The sequence below is a fragment of the Mobula hypostoma genome, chromosome 16, assembly GCF_963921235.1.
Source record: "Mobula hypostoma chromosome 16, sMobHyp1.1, whole genome shotgun sequence".
In the NCBI taxonomy this organism is placed as follows: Eukaryota; Metazoa; Chordata; class Chondrichthyes; order Myliobatiformes; family Myliobatidae; genus Mobula; species Mobula hypostoma.
In genome coordinates, this window is record NC_086112.1 from 47,822,385 (window position 1) to 47,844,666 (window position 22,282).

Sequence of the window (22,282 nt, forward strand, 5' to 3'; positions counted from 1 at the left end):
ATTCCTCCGTCTCCGCCGCATCTGCTCTCAGGATGAGGCTTTTCATTCTAGGACGAGGGAAATGTCTTCATTTTTTAAAGAAAGGGGCTTCCCTTCCTCCACTATCAACTCTGCTCTTAAACGCATCTCCCCCATTTCACGTACATCTGCTCTCACTCCATCCTCCCACCACCCCACTAGGAATAGGGTTCCCCTGGTCCTCACCTACCACCCCACCAGCCTCCGGGTCCAACATATTATTCTCCGTAACTTCCGCCACCTCCAACGGGATCCCACCACTAAGCATATCTTTCCCTCCCCGCCTCTCTCTGCATTCCGCAGGGATCGCTCCCTACACAACTCCCTTGTCCATTCGTCCCCCCCATCCTTCCCCACTGATCTCCCTGCTGGCACTTATCCGTGTAAGCGGAACAAGTGCTACACATGCCCTTACACTTCCTCCCTTACCACCATTCAGGGCCCCAAACAGTCCTTCCAGGTGAGGCATCACTTCACCTGTGAGTCGACTGGGGTGATATACTGCGTCCGGTGCTCCCGATGTGGCCTTTTATATATTGGTGAGACCCGACGCAGACTGGGAGACCGCTTTGCTGAACATCTACGCTCTGTCCGCCAGAGAAAGCAGGATCTCCCAGTGGCCACACATTTTAATTCCACATCCCATTCCCATTCTGACATGTCTATCCACGGCCTCCTCTACTGTAAAGATGAAGCCACACTCAGGTTGGAGGAACAACACCTTATATTCCGTCTGGGTAGCCTCCAACCTGATGGCATGAACATTGACTTCTCTAACTTCCGCTAGGCCCCACCTCCCCCTCGTACCCCATCTGTTACTCTTTTTAATGCACACATTCTTTCTCTCACTCTCCTTTTTCTCCCTCTGTCCCTCTGAATATACTTCTTGCCCATCCTCTGGGTCACCCCCCCCCCGTCTTTCTTCCCGGACCTCCTGTCCCATGATCCTCTCGTATCCCCTTCTGCCTATCACCTGTCCAGCTCTCGGCTCCATCCCTCCCCCTCCTGTCTTCTCCTATCATTTTGCATCTCCCCCTCCCCCTCCAGCTTTCAAATCCCTTACTCACTCTTCCTTCAGTTAGTCCTGACGAAGGGTCTCGGCCTGAAACGTCGACTGCGCCTCTTCCTATAGATGCTGCCTGGCCTGCTGCGTTCACCAGCAACTTTGATGTATGTTACTAACACTTAGCTTTTTACGAGAGTTATTCATCGTCTGATTGTTGACAGCAACAGCAACTCTAATGAAAACATGACTTTAATCATGAACAATACCACATGCTTCTCACCATGCTTTATCCCACAAAGGTATGTAGGAACTAAAAGAAAACAGAAAAATATGTATTGGAATCCTTAAGCACTTTATAAGAGAACTTATATTGCTTGAACAACGTGTCCTCCTGATACTCTTCCTGTTCTTAAAAAATCTTTGTACTTTTGACAGTGTGGTTTGACTAATGGGGAAAGGGTAAAATGGGAGCAACAGAGTAGAGCGCATAAAGATAGATGATACAATAGATGCTAAGAACAATTGAATAGTTATTCAGGATTAACACAGTACGTACAAGAGTTTTTGCGATACGTGTTGTTTCTCTTTAGTTCACTTCTGCCATTAAACTAGCATTTATCAATGCTGGACACCAACTAAGAAAACAGTGTTTAATAGACTGAGCTGATAAATGTAATGGTGCTCTATTTCATCAATCAGTATATCAGAGAAGCTATTAAAAGCAGCACTTGTGTTGCACTGGTAATTGCAAAAGCAGAGATAGAGGAAAAAAGCTGCAAATGTAGGGTTAGGAACGTACCCTCTCACTGTTCACACTCCCATCCCAACCCTGACTTTCCACCTACTGACATAGCCAACTACTTTTCAATCTCAGAACTATTGAGTTGGAGTGGATCACTCACTTGACTCCCACAGCTCATCAACAGTAGGTAAATAAGACATCATCCTCAGATATTTGGGCCTTCTGTCAACTCAAATTTAGCCCTGTGTCCAACTTCATGCCTGGCCCAGACGCTACCTACTTGTGATTGCCATTATCTCTAATAAGTCCTGCACGTAGAACAGAGATGGCACCCACTAAGTGGAAAGAAGGATCGCACAATAATTAATTAACACCCATCAGCTCATGAGGATCAAAGATCAACTTTATTCACCATATACACACAGTGGTCACTTGTTTTTAAGTAAACCCGTACAGCTGTTAACACAAATATCTAATCACCCGATCATGTGGCAGCAATTCAATGCATAAAAGCATGCAGACATGGTCAAGAGGTTCAGTTGTAGTTCAGAACAAACAGCAGAAGGGGGAAGAAATGTGATCTAAGTGACATTGACCGTGAAATGAGTGTGGGTGCCAGATGGGGTGGTTTGAATATCTCAAAAACTGCTGACCTCCTGGGATTTTCGCACACAACAGACTCTAAAGTTTACAGAGAATGGTGTGAAAAACAAAAAAGCTTCCAGGCGGTGGTAGTTCTGTGGGCGAAAGCACCTCGTTACTGTGCGAGGTCAGTGCAGAATAGCCAGACTGGTTGAAAGTGACAGTAACTCAGATAACCCCATGTTACGACAGTGGTGCACAGAAGAGCACTGTTGAATGTACAGCACATTGAGCCTGGAAGTGGATGGGCTGCAGCAACAGAAGACCATGAAAAAGCACTTAGTGACCACTTTGTTAGGTACATGAGTTACCTCATAAAGTAGCCACTGAGTGTATATTTACATGTGTTAGTTATTTGCTGTGATGTGCTGGTCAGGGCATGATTTGAAACAAAAGAAAACATTCAACAATTATAAGGAAAAAAGATAAGAATTACATATTAAAAAACTAAGAATGTTAGAGGTTGAAGGATGAATGTGGAATAAAATGTGATTAAATACATAAATACCAGCATGTATTTACAAAGTAAACATTATAAAAAGTGGTTTAAAGTGTTTACAGTGGCAGGGGTAATAGATAGAGGGAAGTCACATAAAAGTTGCTGGTGAACGCAGCAGGCCAGGCAGCATCTCTAGGAAAAGGTACAGTCAACTCTGCTCTCAAACGCATCTCTCCCATTTCACGCACATCTGCTCTGACCCCATCCTCCCACCACCACACCAGGAATAGGGTTCCCCTTGTCCTCACCTACCACCCCACCAGCCTCCGGGTCCAACATATAATTCTCCGTAACTTCCGCCACTTCCAACGGGATCCCATCACCAAGCACATCTTTCCGTCCCCCACCTTTCTGCTTTCCACAGAGATCACTCCCTATGTAACACCCTTGTCCATTGGACCCCCTCAATTCTTCCCCATCGATCTCCCTCCCGGCACTTATCCTTGTAAGCGGAACAAGTGCTACACATGCCCTTACATTTCCTCCCTCACTACCATTCAGGGCCCCAGACAGTCCTTCCAGGTGAGGCCACACTTCACCTGTGAGTCGGCTGGGGTCATATACTGCGTCCCGTGCTACCGATGCGGCCTTCTATATACTGGTGAGACCTGACGCAGACTGGGAGACCGTTTCGCTGAACACCTACACTCTGTCCGCTAGAGAAAGCAGGATCTCCCAGTGGCCACAAATTTTAATTCCACGTCCCATTCCCATTCTGATATGTCTATCCACGGCCTCCTCTACTGTAAAGATGAAGTCACACTCAGGTTGGAGGAACAACACCTTATATTCCGTCTGGGTAGCCTCCAACCTGATGGCATGAACATTGACTTCTCTAACTTCCGTTAATGCCCCACCTCCCCCTCTAACCCCATCCATTATTTATTTATTTGTTTGTTTATTTATTTATTTAAGAAAATTTTTTTTATATATATATATTCTTTTTCTCTCTCTCCTTTTTCTCACTCTGCCCCTCTCACTATACTCCTTGCCATTCCTCTGGGCTTCCCCCCTCCCCCTTTTCTTTCTCCCTAGTCCTCCTGTCCCATGATCCTCTCGTATCCCGTTTGCCAATCACCTGTCCAGTTCTTGGCTTCATCCCTCCCCCTCCTGTCTTCTCCTATCATTTTGGATCTCCCCCTCCCCTTCCCACTTTCAAATCTCTTACTATCTCTTCTTTCAGTTAGTCCTGACGAAGGATCTCGGCCCGAAACGTTGACTGTACCTAGAGACTTCCTAGAGATGCTGCCTGGCCTGCTGTGTTCACTAGCAACTTCCATATGTGTTGCTTGAATTTCCAGCATCTGCAGATTTCCTCGAGATAGAGGGAAGTTCTGGGGCTAACTGGAATGGCTGATCAGATTAAATGCCTGCAGGAAGAAACGGTGGAGTAAAGTTTCTGTTTTAATAACCCTATAATGCTTTCCAGAAGAGAGATTTTGGACAAGGCAGTTTACAGAGTGGGCAATGTCCGCAATGGTTCTTCCCACCTGCTTCGTTGTCTTGGACACATAGAAATGCCATAGTGATGGTGGACTGTAGCCGATGACCTTTTCTGCTGGCCTAACATTTCACTATAGTTTTTGTATATTGTGAGATGATGCCGCACTAAATTATATAGTAATGGCTGATGTGAGGATGCTCTCGGTGATGGCAGTGTTGAATTGCACCAGTATGTTCTGGGGGAGGTGGAATTTTAACAACTGTTGCAAAAAGTGCAGGACTGTGTAAAAGTCTTCGGCATGTATATATAGCTCGGGTGCCTAACACGTTTGCACAGTACTGTACTGGTCAACTTGGAGGGAAGAGCAAGTTTGTCAATCTAGTGGGATCAAAGGATGTTGGGAGTGGTGAGGGTGGAGCGCTGCAGCAGGGCTGAGGGATAGGTGGTAGAGAAGGAGTGCCAGGGGAGGGGGAGGGAGTCAGTGGCATGGGCATTGACACCCCCAGCCCTGAGACATCAGGCAGGGTAATTTGCTTCCAAACAACTAGAATTACGGAACATCTCTCTGGTTCTTCCTGCGCCCTCCCCTCTCCCTTCCCCTTCTCCCAACCATGATTCCCCTCTCCCTGCCCTCTTCCCACTCTCAGTCCACAACAGAGACCCATATCAGAATCAGGTTTATCAATACTCACATATGTCATGAAATTTGTTTAATTTTGCATCAGCAGTACAGTGCAATACATAAAATTACCACAGTACTGTGCAAAACTCTAAGGCACCCTAGCTATAATATATGTGTCTCTGCCAAGCTTTTTTATCAATGAAGGGAAATAAGGATCTTCTATAAGATGTCCTGTGAAATGTTGATGTCCAGGAATCTGAATGTTCAAATGGTGCTAACTGTGGAGTAATTGATGTTGAGTGGGTGGAAAGCAGACACATATCTTATGAAATTGATATGCATCTCCATGGTTTTGAGAGCATTCAGCTCCAAGTTGTTGTGCTTGTACCAGGACACCAACTGTATATTTCCTAGTAGTACTTGAATCCATCGCCTCTGTTGATTAGTCCAATGATAGTGGTGTCATCGACAAGCTTTTATCCGTTTAACAAGTGAATCACTGGAGAGCGAAAATAGAAGAGGGGTGGAAACACACCCCTGTGGCAGACCAGTGCTGACTGAGCAGGAAGTGGAGATGTGCTTGCCCAGTCTCAAATGCTGCCTCCTGTCAGTGAGGACGATTTAATCCACCTGCAGGTGGAGCTTGGTACATTAAGTTTGGAGAGTTTTGCTTGCTGAATCCTGGGGATAATGGTATTGAAGGCTGAACTGAAATCAACAAAGTGAGTCCTGACATGTGTACCAGAGAAGTCAAGGTACTGTAATATTGTAATAAATATGTAATAATAAATAATATTGTAATACTGTAATAAATATGTTTCCGATGTTGGGGGAGTCCAGAACCAGAGGCCACAGTTTAAGAATAAGAGGTAGACAATTTAGAACGGAGTTGAGGAAAAACTTTTTCACACAGAGAGTTGTGGTTCTGTGGAATGCTCTGCCTCAGAAGGCAGTGGAGGCCAATTCTCGGGATTCTTTCAAAAAAGAGTTAGGTAGAGCTCTTAAAGATAGCGGAGTGAGGGGATATGGGGAGAAGGCAGGATTGTGGATGATCAGCCATGATCACAGTGAATGGCAGTGCTGGCTCGAAGGGCTGAATGGCCTACTCCTGCACCTATTGTCTATAATATTAAGTTAAGACCCGTGTTAACTGCATCATCTACAGATCTGTTGGCTCTGTAGGAAAACTGCCGCAGGTTGAGAAAAATCGAGTTATAGATTTGAGAAATGATAAAACCAGATTTCAAAATTCGTCATTATGACAAATGTGAGTGCAAAGGGCCTGTAGACATTGAGTCCAGTGATCTTTGATTACTGGGGGATGGGAACAATGACAGAATTCTTGAAACATGCTGAAACATATGAGAGACTGATTGAAAATGTCTGTGAAGACCTGTGAAGACTGTAGTCAGCTGGTTAGCAGAGTCTTTGTGGATGGCAGGGACAGCAGCCTTCTTGATATTTTGCTTTGTGAACAGCTTCCTTACCTCCTCTTCCTTGAGAGCAAAGGGTGTGGGTTATTGGTGATGGTCTCCCTGAAATTCAAATCTGCAGTGGAATTCATTTCGGAGGAGGCAATCCTTGGGGCAGGAGGTGCTTTCTTTTTGCAGTTGATAATGGACTGAATGTCTTTCCAGACTGAAGGACAGTCATTTGCAGAAAAGTGGCTTTCCAGTTTTACTGAATTGGCATTAGGCAGCTCTGATTTGCCCTCTTCAGTATGTACTTGCCCTTTTTCAAACTTCCCTTTGCCACCTGCCCTGAAGGCCTCCTCCTTCTCCAGATGCAGCTAAGGTTTGTGTTGAACCGAGGTTTATAATTGCTGAAGCTTGTGATTGTTTTAGTGGGGATGCAGGCATCTTCACAAAAGCTGATATAGGAGGTAACTGTGTCAGTATATTCATCAATGCCACCAGATCTAGTCTTAAAAAAGTTCCAATCTGTGGAATCAGAGAGTCTATTATCATTTCTGTGGTTTTATCAGATTATATTTTTACAGCTTTTTTAATGGGCTACATCATTTTCAATGTTTGCCTGTAAGCAGGGATGAGCTGAATTATAGCGTGGTCAGAATGTCCAAGGGGACACAAGATATGGCATCCACGTCCAATATATCATTTTCTGCAACTTCCTCCATCCTCAGGTTCCACAGGAATCAATCTCCCTCCTGGCCCATATCCCTACAACCATGCTCACCACCTACACCCACCACTCACCATCCCCCTCCCCGCCCTCAAAACCATTCACAGCCGTAAACAGTCCTTCCATGTGAGATGACATTTCACCTGAAAGTCTGTTCGTGTCATTTATTGCAGCTGATGCAGACTCTTTGCATCGGTGAAAGCTGATGTAGATTGGGGGATTGCTTTATCAAGCGCCTTTACTCTATCCACCTCAATAGCCAGGATCTCCCAATGGGCACCCATTTAAATTCCAGTTCCCAATCCCTCACCAACATGTCTGTCCATGGCCTCCTCTACTGCTATGATGAGGCCAAACTCAGTTTGGAGGAGCAACATCTCATATTCTGTCCGGATAGTCTCCAACCTGATGGCAAAAACATTGATTTCTCTAACTTCCAGTAACTACTCCCCTTTGTTTCTGTCTCCTCCTTTGTTTTCTTCATTCTGGTGGCCCTCCCATTCCTTCTCTTCCCCTCACCCACTCACATGACCTGCCTATAATCTCACTCGGGTTCCCTGGCTCCTTCCCTTTACTCCATGTCTGCTGTCGTCTCCTATCAGACGCCTTCTTTTCCAGCTCTTTATCTCTGCCACCTATCACCTCACAGCTTCTTACAACATCCCCCTCCCCCCTGACATACATCCGCCTCATCTGGTCTCATCTATCATCCTCCCTATCCCTCCACCTTTTATTCTGGACTCTGTTCCTTCCCTTTCAAGTCCTGATGAAGAGACTTGGCCCAAAACATTTTTTGAGACTTCTTTTAAAAATGGTTTCGAAGTGAATATTTTGACTTTGATATAAATGAAAATTTTGTTCTAGGCATGAGAAACAAATTCAGAATTTTTATAACATGTGGCACATATGGCTAATGGAAAGCTGAAGTAGTCCAGTGGTTATGATAGTAATCTTCAGCATATCACTTCAAAGCCCATGATGACCTAGCTGTAATGTTGAGTTCAATAAATTGATGCAAGTAGTCCAATCCTGCTATAAAAATGAATATTATTCATTAATGTCTTTCATTAATATCCAAATGCTCATTAATACCAGACGTTATAGGGATGAACATCAAATCTGCACAGGGCACTATTCATCTCTTTCAAGTCCAGTCTATGTGGAATTCCAGCCTTGTAGTATATGATGGATCCTTAAAGCCAATGCAAAAGGAGATGAGCGATACTTTGTCACTCGCACCTCAATGACACTGAAAATGGGCAGAACGGTGAAATTTAAGAAAAAAAACTTGAATGGATGAGAATAAGCATACGAGAACGAACAGGTAAAAGATAACTTTAAAGTTGATTTCATAGAATGAGCAATCAGTTCCTTGAGTAAATTTCCACTAAAAGAAATGTATAATCATTTAAAAATCAACTGGACACTGCTACGTGGGGAGCAAAGGGCTGCATTAAACGTATTACACAGGGACAGACCCTTCAGTCCACAGTGTCTGTGCTAATGATGCTCCCACATTAAACTTCTCCCTCCTGCCTGCACACTGTTCCTATGCTCATTCCCTGCATTTTCATGTGCTTGTCCAAAATGATCTTAAACACCACCACCACTAGCAGTGTGTTCCAGAGACCACCACTTTCTATGTAAGAACACTTGCCTCACACATCTCCTTTCAACTTCCTCCCTTTCACTTTAAAGCTATGTCCTCTACTATTTGACATTTTCACCCTGGGAAATAGACTACATACCTTATTTAACCATAATATTGTAAACTTGTATCGGGTTCTGGTGCTCCAGAGATATTAATCCAAGTTTGTTCATCTTCTCCTTATAGCTAACACTCTATACTCCAGCCACCGTCTTGATAAGCCCCGCCCTCTCCAAAGCCTTTGCATCCTTCCTGTAATACAGTGACTAGAACTGCAAACATGACTCCTAGTGAGTTCTAATCAAAATTTTATACTGATGCAACACAACTCCCTGACATTTATACACAATGCCATGAGTAATGAAGTAAGCCTTCTTCACTACCCAATCCACTGTTGTTCCCACTGTCAGAGCACCACGTGCCCTTTTACGTGGGGAGCACCCTTACCCCTATTTGCCCTTTGCCCCAGTGGAGCCCTGTTTGTGGACCCTACGTGATCTGCTACACACATGCTAACCATAGGAAAGAGCTTGCAGTAGGGAGAGTTAAGTGATCTTGAAACCAATGGATCAAACTTCTGTAGTCCTACCAACCTAGCTGTGACTCTTGGTAGAAAATTAAACAGCTAGCTGGAACACCCCATCTTGAATAATGGCAGAGCCCGGCATCCAACAGTTAAGTAAGGTTGAAGCATTCACAATCATTGTTCGTTATTCATTCAGAAGTAATGACTGGATGATTTAACTCGGCTTCCTCCTAATATCCTCACCATTATAGAAATCAGTCGTCAGCCAAGTTAGCTTACTTGCTGTGACAGCTGAGACTACATGACCAGACAATATTCCATCTGTGGTATTCAACGCTACACTTCTATCCCAACCGTTCCAGTACTCTACCTACAAGAATAGGTCAGAGACTGGGGATTTGCAGTGAGTCACATATTTTGACACACCAAAGCCCTTCCACAATTAACAAGGCACAAATGAGGAGTGTGATGCAACAACCTTTAAGAGTCTGGATATACAGTTCCAACAACACTGAAACGTAACATTATTATCATCATTCGTCATGTGCTCCATCAGATGACGTGGACGGACGATGACTGTTCTTGGCAGAATTTCTCTACAGAAGTGGTTCGCCATTGCCTTCTTCTGGGCGGTGTCTTTACAAGACAGGTGACCCCAGCCATCATCAAAACTCTTTGAAGACTGTCTGACAGGGGTCAATGATCGCATAACCAGGACTTGTGACATGCACCAGCTGCTCATACGACCATCCACCACCTACTCCCATGGCTTCACATGACCCTGATAGGGGTGGGGTGGAGGGGTGGGTCAGTGCTAAACCTTGCCCAAGGGTAACCCGCAGGCTAGTTGAGGGAAGGAACACCTAACACCTAACACCTCCTTTAGTAAAGACATATCTCTACCCTGCCACCCAAACGCAACGTCATCCAGGACAAAATTGCACCTTTCTTGTTCACCTTGAGCATTCAGTCCTTCCCTTACCAACGACTGGTGGGAGCATTGTGTACTATCTACAAATACACTGCTCCTTTTCAACTGGGTTGCTTTGACAGCATCTGTCAAACACATAGACTAAGAACGAGGCCAGCTCGTGCATGAGAACATCGCCACCTGCAGGTTTCCCTGCAAGTTGCACACCATCCTGTCTTAATACTTTACAGTTTCAATATGAGCAAATCTACATCTTGGAATTTCTTTCCCAATAGTATCGTGTGAATTTCTTCAAGTTTCCAGATGACCATCTCTTCAAGAACAATGTGGAATGAACAATAAATGCTGGTGCTGTCAACAATCGCCATATCCATAAAAATAAATAACACAAAGAAAAGCTTTATTCACGCTAAGCCCGTAATCAAGATTTTATAGATCACATGTTGCAGGCTCTTCATCACCAGTGAACACTGGACTTACATGCAGCTAAAATGAAATTGCAAGTTGGAATATGATAGCTTGAGTCCCTGTGTAGCAAGACCATTTGTGTTTAATCTAATCCACCTGCAGCCATGAGCATAGAATCATAGATATTTTTGGCATAGGAGGAGACCGCTTGGCTCATGACAGCTGTGACCCTTCTTGCAATAAAATGGTTTCACTAAGGTTAGTTCAACGGCTTTCTGAACTGTTAGAAACTTTTTGTTAACGCCTTGAAATGATAATTATGTATCTGCAGGTTCTGTTATCTATTATCCATTCTCTTTTATACATGGTGGGTGGACAACAAACTTGAAATGACATGCATTTGCTTCTACAACATTACAGGGGATAATTAGTACATCTAACAACCTGGGGACTCGGTAACTGATTTTTTTTTGTGCTTATGGAGCTAACATTGCTCTAATGTTAGAACAAATGTTGTCCTATCCTTCTCTACATTCCCATCACAATAGTGATCAATACTCATAAAAAATCATATGAATGTTTCCCTGATTACAACTATTGAATTGCCTTTCTCTTCTTTTAGTATGACATCAACTGGAATCATACAAAATAAAATCCTTAAAGGTACTAAAATTACATTTCTGAAGTAAGCATCAACACTGTGTGGAAAGCATGTTGTGTGGTCCCAGTACCCAAGGAGGGCCAACCATAAATCTTGAATGACTACTGTCCAGTGGCCCTGACCTCACACATCATGAAGCCCCTAGAGAGACTGGTCCTGGCTCACCTCCAACTCCTGGTTATATCAGCCTTCGATCCTCTGCAGTTTGCCTTCCAGGGGCATATTGGACTCAATGATGCTGTCATCTACCTGCTGAACAGAGCCTACTCCCATTTAATAAGCAGGGCAGCACTGTGAGGATCATGTTTTTGATTTCTCAAGTGCCTTCAGTACCATACAACCTACATTGCTGGGGGAAAAGCTCCATTCAATGCAGGTTGGCACTTCCATTTTGTCCTGGATAATGGACTGCCTGAATGGCTGACCACAGTATGTGCAGCTTCAGAGCTGTGTGTCAGACGTGGCTGAAGGCCCACAGGGGACTGCGTTGGCTCCCTTCTTGTTTACCCTGTATACCTGGGCTTTAGATACAACATTGAGTCATGTCATCTGCAGAAATTCTCTGATGACTCAGCAATAGTTGGATGTATTAAGGGAAGATGGGAGGATGAACACACTATCCTGGTGGAGGACTTCGTCGAACGGTGTAATCTAAATCATCTGCAGCTCAACATCAGTAAGGCAAAGGAGATGAGCCTGCACTGCTCCCTGTTACTATTGATGGTGAAGACAAGGATATGGTGAGGACCTACAAGTACTTGGGAGTGCACCTGGATGACAGACTTGGGTGGAGCACCAACACAGAGGCTGTGGACTAGAAGGGCTAGAATCAACTCTACTTCCTGAGGAGACTGAGGTCCTTTGGTGTATGCAGGCCTCTCCTTCATATGTTCTACCAGTCTGTTGTTGCCAGTACGATGTTCTATGTGGTGGTGTGCTGGGGCAATGGCATCAATGTGGGTGATGGCAACAGGCTCAATAAACTGATTAGAATGGAGTCAAACTGGACACACCGGAGGCTGTGGTGGAACAAAGGACCCTATGGAAAATCCTGGCAATTCTGGACAATGTTTCTCACCCTCTGCATGCCACCTTGGCTGAACAGAGGAATACGTTTAATAACAGAGTATTACAACTGTGATGCTCCAAAGAGCAGTATATGAGGTCATTCTTACCCTCGGCTATTAGGCATATTATGAGTCAACCTATAGCTGGGAAGTGATGACCCCTTCCTGTTAGACTGATTTTTATTATTTCTACTTCTCTTCTAATACTTATATCTGTGCACTTGTTATGCTACTGGCATCAATAAAGTATCTATCTATCTATCTAAAAAGTATTCTTTCTCCCATTTTGTTACTTTCTGATCTAAAACCAGGCCAAGGTTTACAGTGATGGAATTATGAATATGGCAAAATTACTGAGGAACCATCTGTTGTTGATTATCACAAACTAAGCAGAGTTTTTTTAAAATAATCTCCTTAAAATAACAGAGTGTCAATGATTCTGACAATTATTCTTAGAATTATTGGGGGTGGCAAAGAGAAAGCAATCTATACTTACTCATATCAAAGACATCTTTTATTGCGCTGTCTTCGCTGTTGACTAATGACTCACTGATCTCTGTGCTGGGATCAGTTTGCAATGTTGTTAGAGCCTTCATGTCGAGATGTTGGGTGTTGACATATGTCTGAGGTTCTCCACCTTTGGGTATGTGAAGTCTCACTTCAGGCTGAACATATAAGTCACTTGAAGAGCCTACAGAAAACATAAGAAAAGTAAAAGAAGTCTGTCATTAGAGAACCACAGAGAAACAAGAGTTAAATGACTTGGAAGACAACTCCAAGGGGGCAGCTACAGTGTGGAGAGGGTCATAGTTACTCCCTAATATAACTTACTGTAAATCAACATATTATATTACTAAGGTGATGAGCACATCTTAGATGTGACCTTATAATGTTACAGTTCCATGCAACCTTTTTCGGATATCTTCCAAATTTTACTCAGCTTGATCCATTACTGCCCTTTGCTTCTAAGAGCATCTGTTGAGGAACGTGGGGTTACCTAAATAACTAGGAGGGAAAAAAGTAAGAAGTTATCAACCAGATAGGAAGCAAAAGAAATATTGCTCATACGATCATGCTGAACATGAAACACAAATATTGTGTTTGCAATTTTGCGTCATTCCGATCCAAACTTCAGAGATCCCATCTTCGAATCCCATCTCCCACTTTGCTTTGTTTCTGATTTAGCTTCCTACTTTCTAATGACTCTGTATCTGGAGATTGGAATTAGGGTTGGCAGCAAAAAAAAAGTGGCATTCAAAATTCTTCCCCATTCCAAAATTTTCAAAGGATTACTGTACAAGTAATTTCCATAACTCATGCTATTACATTTGTTTCTCTTTACATGCATTATTTCATTTCAAAGCTAGTATTCAATCACATTTTACTCATCATTGTATTGCACAGAGAAGTAAAAAAATGTTTTGTGTCTTTATATTGTTCTAAACTTAAAGCACCACAGGAAATATAATGATAGAGCAGCTCAGTTGGTTTTGCACTGACAAAAATTGATAAGTTATTTGAAATTTATTTAGCATATAGTTAAAGAAAGGGAATTACTGGAATGCACAAGTCATGAATGGGTGGTCGCAATTCTCCTGTGAGTGCTCAAGATCAATGCTCCAAACCTAATACATTTTTTTAGATATGAAAAATGGCCTGGTGGACTAACGGGTTCTGTGCAAATTAGTTACTTCCAAATGGGTGGCTCTACAGGTTTTGCACTTAGAACTGAAAACCCCAGGAAGAGAGGAGAAATTTCCCCAGGACCAGTGCCATTTTCCTGGCATGATAATTCAATAATCTTCTGGTGATCAGACAGCTGAATTGATGCAACACCCACTGCTCCCTTTAACTGTGGGTACGTGGAGTCCTGGTGCCAGTGCTTTTTTGCTTCCATCCCTGCTGCTTGTGTCCCTGTAGACTTAGGCAGGTGTTCCCAACCTGGGTCCGTGGACCCCTCAGTTAATGGTGGGGGCCCGTGGCATAAAAAAAGTAGAGAACATCGATAAAATGCTCCATTACAGTTGCTTCCTCAAGTGCATTGTTTGAGGTGGCTCTGTGTCACTTGCTGAAAACGCTGACCCCCCTGGTTTTCTGTACTGAGCTCGCCTGGGTGTATATTGATCAGCATTTTTCCATAGCCTAGTCTGCTGAGGTCTGTATCTGAGTCCTCATCAGCAGAAACATGTGGGTTCTCTACATCAAAGATCCCAATATCTGGGCCATGCCGTCTTCTTAAAGCTGTCATTGGGCAGAAGATACAGAAGCCTGAAGACCTACATCACCACCACTTCCCTTCAACCATCTAGTTCTTGAACCAACCTACCCGCAATCACTAGAGTTTAATAGCACCCTGGCCACTTTGATCACGTTGTGCTAAAAATGAAAAATTTTTAGTTCTAACTGTGTTCATTCTTGTGACAATGTACTTACTTTAAATTTGATTTATTTTTCTTGTGAATGCTGTTTAAATAAAATTACATGTTTATGATGCTGCTGCAAGTAAGTTTTCATTGCAGACGTGCATACTTGTGAAAATGACAATAAACGACTTTGATTTCTGACTTACGATTTCTTCTCCTTGAAAAGCTACGTATCTGTTCTCTTTTATCCAAACCCTATTTGGTGCACTGCTTAGATCAGTGCCTCACCAGGCACAGTTCTATACTCTAGCTTACACATTATGTCACTCTGGAGCTGATGGCTGTGAAATTGAGTGATGTTGTACCATCGTGTTCATTATATTAAAGCTTTCAAGCGTTCTACGGCCATGTTCCAGTTCTCTAAGAATGGGTGAAGGAGGCAGTGAAGAAAGGATGAAGGACATACTCATACAATCTACATGAAACAAAAGTGAAAAGTGAGAAAGAGGGTTAGATCAGAAGATATCACCCTCTTCCATGCATTAAGACCCAGCAAAGGTCCATGTCTTAGCCCCCAGTATCTCTGAGTTGTTATCCCTGTTATCCCTGAGTTGTTATCCCTGAGTTGTTATCCCTGTTAATCTGCCTCTTTGTTTGCTTGATAGAGAAAAGTGTGTTAATGAGTGACAGAAAACTGGTTAATTTAGGTTATCTTGGTATTGATTTGAGTCTTTTGTGAAACTCAACCATTATTTACTAGTTCACTGATGGAGATTACCAGCAGGTAAGTGTTGGGTATGGGGCTCTGGTGGTGTATTTCAGAGATTGGTACCATGTGGTGAGTGACGTTCAAAATCCATTCAGGATTATCATCTGAGGGGGGACGTCACGTGATGACGTGGGATTGAGACGTGTAAATCCAACTCTCCCGTAAAAAATCAGCAAAGTACCATTTAAGCAAAGCAAAGTTAATAAATACTTTCTGAAAATTACTTATAAGCTCCTCAAGACTATTTTACGATATGCCTCGTAAACCACAACAGAAGAAATCTGATGTTGCGAAGTCGCCACAAGATGGGAAGAAAAAAGGGCCTACTGCAGTGATGGAGCCTCGGATTCAGGTTGGTTCTCCTTCGGAGGAGACGCATTTTATCTTTGGCGTAGAAGAACAGGGAGCAATGGTGGCGGTAGCGGTCTCTCAGAAGAAGATGCCGGAATTGTACATGTGCAAAGAAGCTGGCATGCACAAATCGATACAACTCAAACTACAAGAACCAACGGCCACTGCAAGTGAAAGTGACTCAGAATCAGAATTGGATTCTGCAGAGAATACAGATGAAGAGGAGGAGGAAGAACTGGAAGAGACCGGAAGTAAAGGATGCGATGGAGACATAAGAGAGGCGTTATTGCAAGTAACAGCTGAACTAAGAAAATTAAGAACAGAGCTTAGAGACATGAAGATGTGCTATGATAAAGCTATGAAAAGACAGGACAAAATGGATAAGAAACTTCAAAAGTTGGAAAGAACAATGGAGCATATTAACAATAGAGTGGAAAAAACAGAAAATGATGTGCTTGTCTGGAAACGGAAAGAAATCGACTGTTGGAGAAAGTGGACGTGTTGGAAAATTTTAGGAGATGAAATAATATTAAGATTGTTGGTCTTAAAGAAGGTATAGAGGGAGACAATCCCGTAGAATTTTTTCAAAGATGGATCCCAGAAACTTTGCAAATGAAAGAGGAAGACCTATCAATTGAAATTGAGCGGGCACATAGAGCTCTAAGACCAAAGCCACAAGATAACCAATATCCACGATCAGTTTTAATAAAATTCTTAAGAATTCAAGACAAAGAAAGGATTCTACAGGTGGCTGCCCAAGCTGCCAAGAATAGAAAAGGGCCACTGATGATAGAAGGGAACAAAATTTTTTTCTACCTTGACATAAGTTACAAGCTTTTGAAGAGAAGGAAGAAACTTAATCCAATTAAAAAAGTCCTATGGGATCACAGTTATCAATTTATATTGAGTTATCCTGCAACCTTGAAGATTTTTTTGGCTGGCGGAGAAAAAAAGATTTTTTGACGATTACCGGAAAGTGGAGGAGTTTGTGTGAGATTTTTTGAATATTCGCCAGATACAAGAACAAACCTTAGGGGAGCGAGATGGATTGAAGATAAAAACCGGGTCAAGGAATAGACCTGCTGGATTTTTAAAGGCAGATGAATATATAAATATATTATTAATTATATGAGGGAGGGGAAGAAAGGTTAAAATTTGAGGAATATTAGCTGGGAATAGTGACATTAATTTTTATATATATACAATTTTTTTGTTACGGGGGAGCTGGAAGAAATACTGACTAATCGCTACAGTATTCATGTGTGCAAGCGTGGCAATAGCCACAACCTGCAAAGTGGAGGGGGGGTAGTGTTGTGTATCTTTTCATTCACAACATTACTAGGGGGGTATTTTGTTATTTTTCTTTTTGTATCATATCTATCTTTTATTTCTTCCTTTTTGCCTGGATGATTGGGAGGGAAACACATAGCAACATGGTGAAGTTCAGAGAGATTCCCCAAGGAACTATGAGAGTTGAGAAGCTAAGTAATGTTTCAGATTGGAGTAACTTTGTTAAGAATAATGACTAATTTATTGAATTTTTTGGGTTTTAATGTTAATGGGCTTAATGGACTGGTGAAAAGAAAAAGAATCTTAACACATATTAAGAAAATGAAGGTAGATTTAGCCTTCTTACAGGAAACGCATTTAACAGAAACAGAACGTCAGAAATTAAAGAGAGATTGGGTGGGTAGTGTTGTTGCAGCTTCATTTAATTCAAAAGCGAGGGGAGTAGCAATTTTGATCAATAAAACATTACCAATTAGAATACAAAATGTAATAACCGATTCTTCGGGGAGATATGTGATTATACATTGTCAACTTTTTTCTGAATTATGGACTTTCATGAATATTTATGCACCAAATGAAAATGATGCAAAATTCATACGAGAAGCTTTTTTGAATTTGGCTGATGCACAAGAAAAAATATTAATAGGAGGAGATTTTAATTTTTGCCTAGACCCAGTCTTAGATAGATCAACTAAGGCTGTCACAAAATCGAAGGTAGTAAAACTAACTTTATCATTGATGAAAGATTTAAATTTGATTGATATATGGAGAAGAATTAATCCTAAAGAAAGAGACTATTCGTTCTACTCTAATAGACACAAAACTTATTTACATGTGTAAACTTATTCACAATGCCTCAATGTACATGTGACAAATAAAGCTAATCTTCACAAAGTGCATTGCAAAACTCTAAGAGTGCAGGCCCTTCGTGCCGAAGTATATAATCTTACTCCAATCTAAGCCTTCCCTCCAATGCAGCCCATAACTCTTCATTATTTCTTACATCCATGTAGCTAAGAGTCTTTGAAATCTCCTTATCGTATCTGCCTCTGTCATCAGGCCTGGTAGTGCGTTCCATATATCCACCACTATCTATGTAAAGAAAAACCACTTCTGACAACTCCAAGAAACATTCCTCCACTGATCTTAAACCGCTGCCCTGGGAGAAAGGTGCTGCCTGTTCAGTCTATCTAAGTCTCTCATAATCTTATACGTCTCTATCACCCCAAAGAGGAAAACCCTTGCTCATTCAACCTTTCCTTGTAAGTTACCTTTCACTAATCCAGGTAGCATTCTGGTGAATCTCTAACCCCAGGGAAGGGCAAGTAGTCCTGGCACATGGAAGCACCACACCTCCAGGTTCCTTTTAAGCCACAAGTCATCCTGACGTGGAAATACATTAATGTCTTTTCATCATTGTTATACCTAAACCTCTCCCATAGTGGTGTCCCTTCACCGAAGGATTTTTTCAGTTCAAGAAAGTGATCTACCTTCTCAAGTGTTTGTAAGGGATCGGCAATCCATAGATGATTTTATTTCCTACTACCCTGTATTTTTTTTCCTTTTATATATATTTATTTTTGAGAAGTATTATATAAACTATTTTTCCATTCATTCAGGCAATGTATTCTCACTAAGACATTAATACCTTAATCAGTTTTGTTTTCATCTCTAAAATTTTATCTTTTTGTTTTAATCTCTTCATGGACTTCTCCCTCTTTAAAATCGATAATTTTCTGTAACTGCGTCATATACTGCAAACTGTAATCAGACCTCTTTTACCCTCGTTCCCATTGTCCCACCATCGGAAGGATTCCAGTTAAATTTTCTGTCTCTCTACCACACCTCCTCTCTTTCCCAAAATATACCCATCATAATTCTCTTTAGTTCAGATTATTCCTCTTAGCATGTTTTATGTAAGTAAAGACACTATAAAAATGTAAATAATTCCAATAATATGAATTAGAGTTAAATAATACATCGGAGATAATAATAAATTAAACCAAAATGGTTTGTCCACAGCTGGGACACTGCTTCCAGTTTTAAACAGTACACTTAAAAGCATTGCAGCTACAAGGAATGTAAAGCATAAATTAATTATTATGTTCACAGAAATAGACAAGTATAATTATAAGGAAGACTTCAGTTAAGAATTGAAATGGTGACCTTGTTTCTGTGTGAAGGCCAAGATAAAATTTATTAAGGATTTGTTACCTTATGAAGTGTTTTGATATGGTGATTAAGGTAAAGCATAATTCTAGTTGATATATCATGACAATGATAAATTTAAAACTGCTTTTGAGAGAACGAGAATACTGTACCTGTTGGGAATATTTTTTATCTACAGAGGGTTGTTTAAGTATGAATGCTTTGCCATAGAGGTCAGTTGAGATTGGACTATGTTTAAAGGAAATAATTAAATTACAATAAAATACAAGAGTATGAACAGAACTAGACACAGGAAACTGGGTGATCGTCAGGAGGGAGAAAGGGGATAGGCAGCCATTGCAGAATTCCCCTCAACAACAGGTATACCCTTTTGGATACTGTTGGGGGTGACTTAGTAGAGGAAAGCCACCAGTGGCCAAAACTCTGGCTCTGAGTCTGGCTCTGTGGCTCAGAAGGGAAGTGGGGAGAAGAAGTGATAGGGGATTGATTGATTAGGGAACATAAAGGCAGTTCTGTGGACTAGAATGAGATTCCCGGATGGTATCTTGCCTCCCAGGTTCCAGGATCAGGGACACCTTGGATTGAATACAAAGGACTCTTAATCCGGAGGGTGAGCAGCCAGAGGTCAGGGTCCACATCGTTACCAATGACAAGGGTAGGAGGGATGACGAGGTCCTGCAAAATGAAGTTAGGGAGTTAGGTGCTAAGCTAAAGGACAGGACCTCCAGGGTTGTGATCTCAGGATTGCTGCCCGTGCCACTTGCTGGTGTGGCCAAAAATAGAAAGTTCGTGCAGTTTAAATGAAGCGAAGGAGATGGTGCAGGAGGGAGTCTTCAGATTTTTGGATCATTGAGCTCTCTTCCAGGAAGATGGGACCTATACAGAAGTGAGAGCTTGCACCTGAACTGGGGGTGGTCTAATATTCTAGCAGGAAGGTTCACCTAGTGCAGCACATGGTGGGGGGGAGGAGGTTTAAGCCAGAGTTGCAGGGGATAGGAATCAGAGCACCAGACAAATATTGGAGTAGTTGTACAGGAAAATGTTGTTAAGCCTACATATAAAGTTAGGAATCAAAATGTCGAGCATGGTGGGACTAATGTTCTGAGCTGCGTATATGTCAATGCAAGGAGTATTGTAGGGAAGGTGGTTAAGCCTTGGGCATGTATCAGCAGGTGGAATTATAACACTGTAGCCATCATTGGGATTATTAAATTTGTCTGCCATTTCTTTGTCCCCCATTACTAACTCTTCCGCATCATTTTCCAGCGGTCTGACATTCACTCTCACATCTCCCTTACTCTTTGTGTACTTGAAAAAACTTTTGGTATTCTCTTCAGTATTATTGGCTAGCTTACCTTCAGATTTTATCTTTCCTCTCTTTATGACTTTTTAGTTGCTTTCTATTGGTTTTTAAAATCCTCTAACTTCCCACAAATTTTTGCCATATTATATGCCCTCACTTTTGCTTTCATGCTGTTTTTGACATTCCTTGTCAGCCATGGTTGCATCATCCTCCCTTTAGAATATTTCTTCATCTACAGGATGGATACTTCATGGAACATATCTATGCTGAATTGCTCACAGAAACTCCAGCTATTGCTGTTGTTTTTCATCCCTGTTAGTGACCTCTTTCAATCAACTTCCACCAGCTCCTCTCTCATGCCTCTGTAATTCCTTTCACTCTACTATAATACTGATACATCTGACTTTAGCTTCTCCCTCTAAAACTGCAGGGTGAATTATATCATATTATAATCACTGCCTCCTAGAGGTTCCTTTACCTTAAGCCCCTTAATAAAATCTGGCTCATTATACAACACTCAATCCAGAATTCCTTTTCCCCCAGTGAGCCAGAATTGGCTTTATCCTAGTGGGCTCAACCACAAGCTGCTTTAAAAAGCCATCTTGTAGGCATTCTACAAATTCCCTCCCTTAAGATCCAGCACCAACCTAACATTCTCAATCAACCTTCAAATTGAAATCTCCTATGATTATATTAACAGTGCCCTTTTACATGCCTTTTCTATCTTGCATTGTAATTTGTAACTTCTAGTTACTGTACAGAGGCCTGTATATAACTCCCATCAGGATCTTTTTACCCTTGCAGTTTCTTAACTCTACCCACCATGATTCTTTGTCTTCTGATCCTATGTCAGGTCTTTACAAGGATTTGATTTCATTTTTACCAACAGAGATACCCCACCCCCTCTGCCTACCTGTCTATCCTTTCAATACAATGTGTATCTTTGGATGTTAAGCTTCCAACTATGATCTTCTTTCAGCTACGACGCAGCAATGTCCACAATGTCATACGTACTTGTCTCTAATTGTGCTTGGTATAATATCATCAATAAGAAATTCCAGAAATCTTTCTAAATGAGATGATTGTTTTGCCTTATAATATCCTCTTAACTGTTTTTTGTTGTACATTCATCAATTGACTCAATGACAGCTTTTGCCCGGAGGGCTCTTTCCTTACCAGATTGGCCGAGTGTATGTTTCCAGTCTTCACTGTGTTCCTCACCCAGGAGCTGGCCTTGGTAGTAGCTTTGGTCTTGTCCTATGGTCAACACTGGCTACAGTAACAAAGTAAAATTGTTCAACACTAAGTGTTCCAAGCCTAAAATAACACACAGCAAGAAAGATTAAAAGAATACAAACATTTCTCTATTTGGAACGAATCTGCAAATGAGAATTAACCAGAGTTTTCTATAATTGTAAATGAAATTCCACCCTGTTGTAGTCAAATCTCTTGGAAACTTTCTGTTTAACTTTATAAATTTGATTTTGTACCTGTTCACTAGTGTAACTGGGTCTTGGTTACACTGGCTGCTGAGGTGTCTAAAATGGCTTCTTTGTATGTTATATAAAATGGCTTTTCTGTAATAATAACTGCGATGTAAGGAGTTCTCCCTCTCCCTGCTTGTTTGGGTTATATTATTGATAAGGGAGAGAACGAACCAATGAGTGTCCATGTTATTCTT

At 41.8% G+C, this 22,282-nt stretch overlaps 1 protein-coding gene across 1 annotated transcript in view; it reads right to left on the reverse strand.

Annotated features, from left to right (window-relative positions):
• Window positions 1–22,282, reverse strand: part of LOC134357385 (SHC-transforming protein 3-like) — a 157,244-nt gene that overhangs the window by 11,903 nt on the left and 123,059 nt on the right. The window contains exons 9-10 of the mRNA XM_063068903.1: window positions 21,778–21,874; window positions 12,853–13,047 (exon numbers count right to left, since the gene is read on the reverse strand). Coding sequence (XP_062924973.1) covers window positions 12,853–13,047; window positions 21,778–21,874 — 292 coding nt within the window. The remainder of the gene's footprint in view (window positions 1–12,852; window positions 13,048–21,777; window positions 21,875–22,282) is intronic.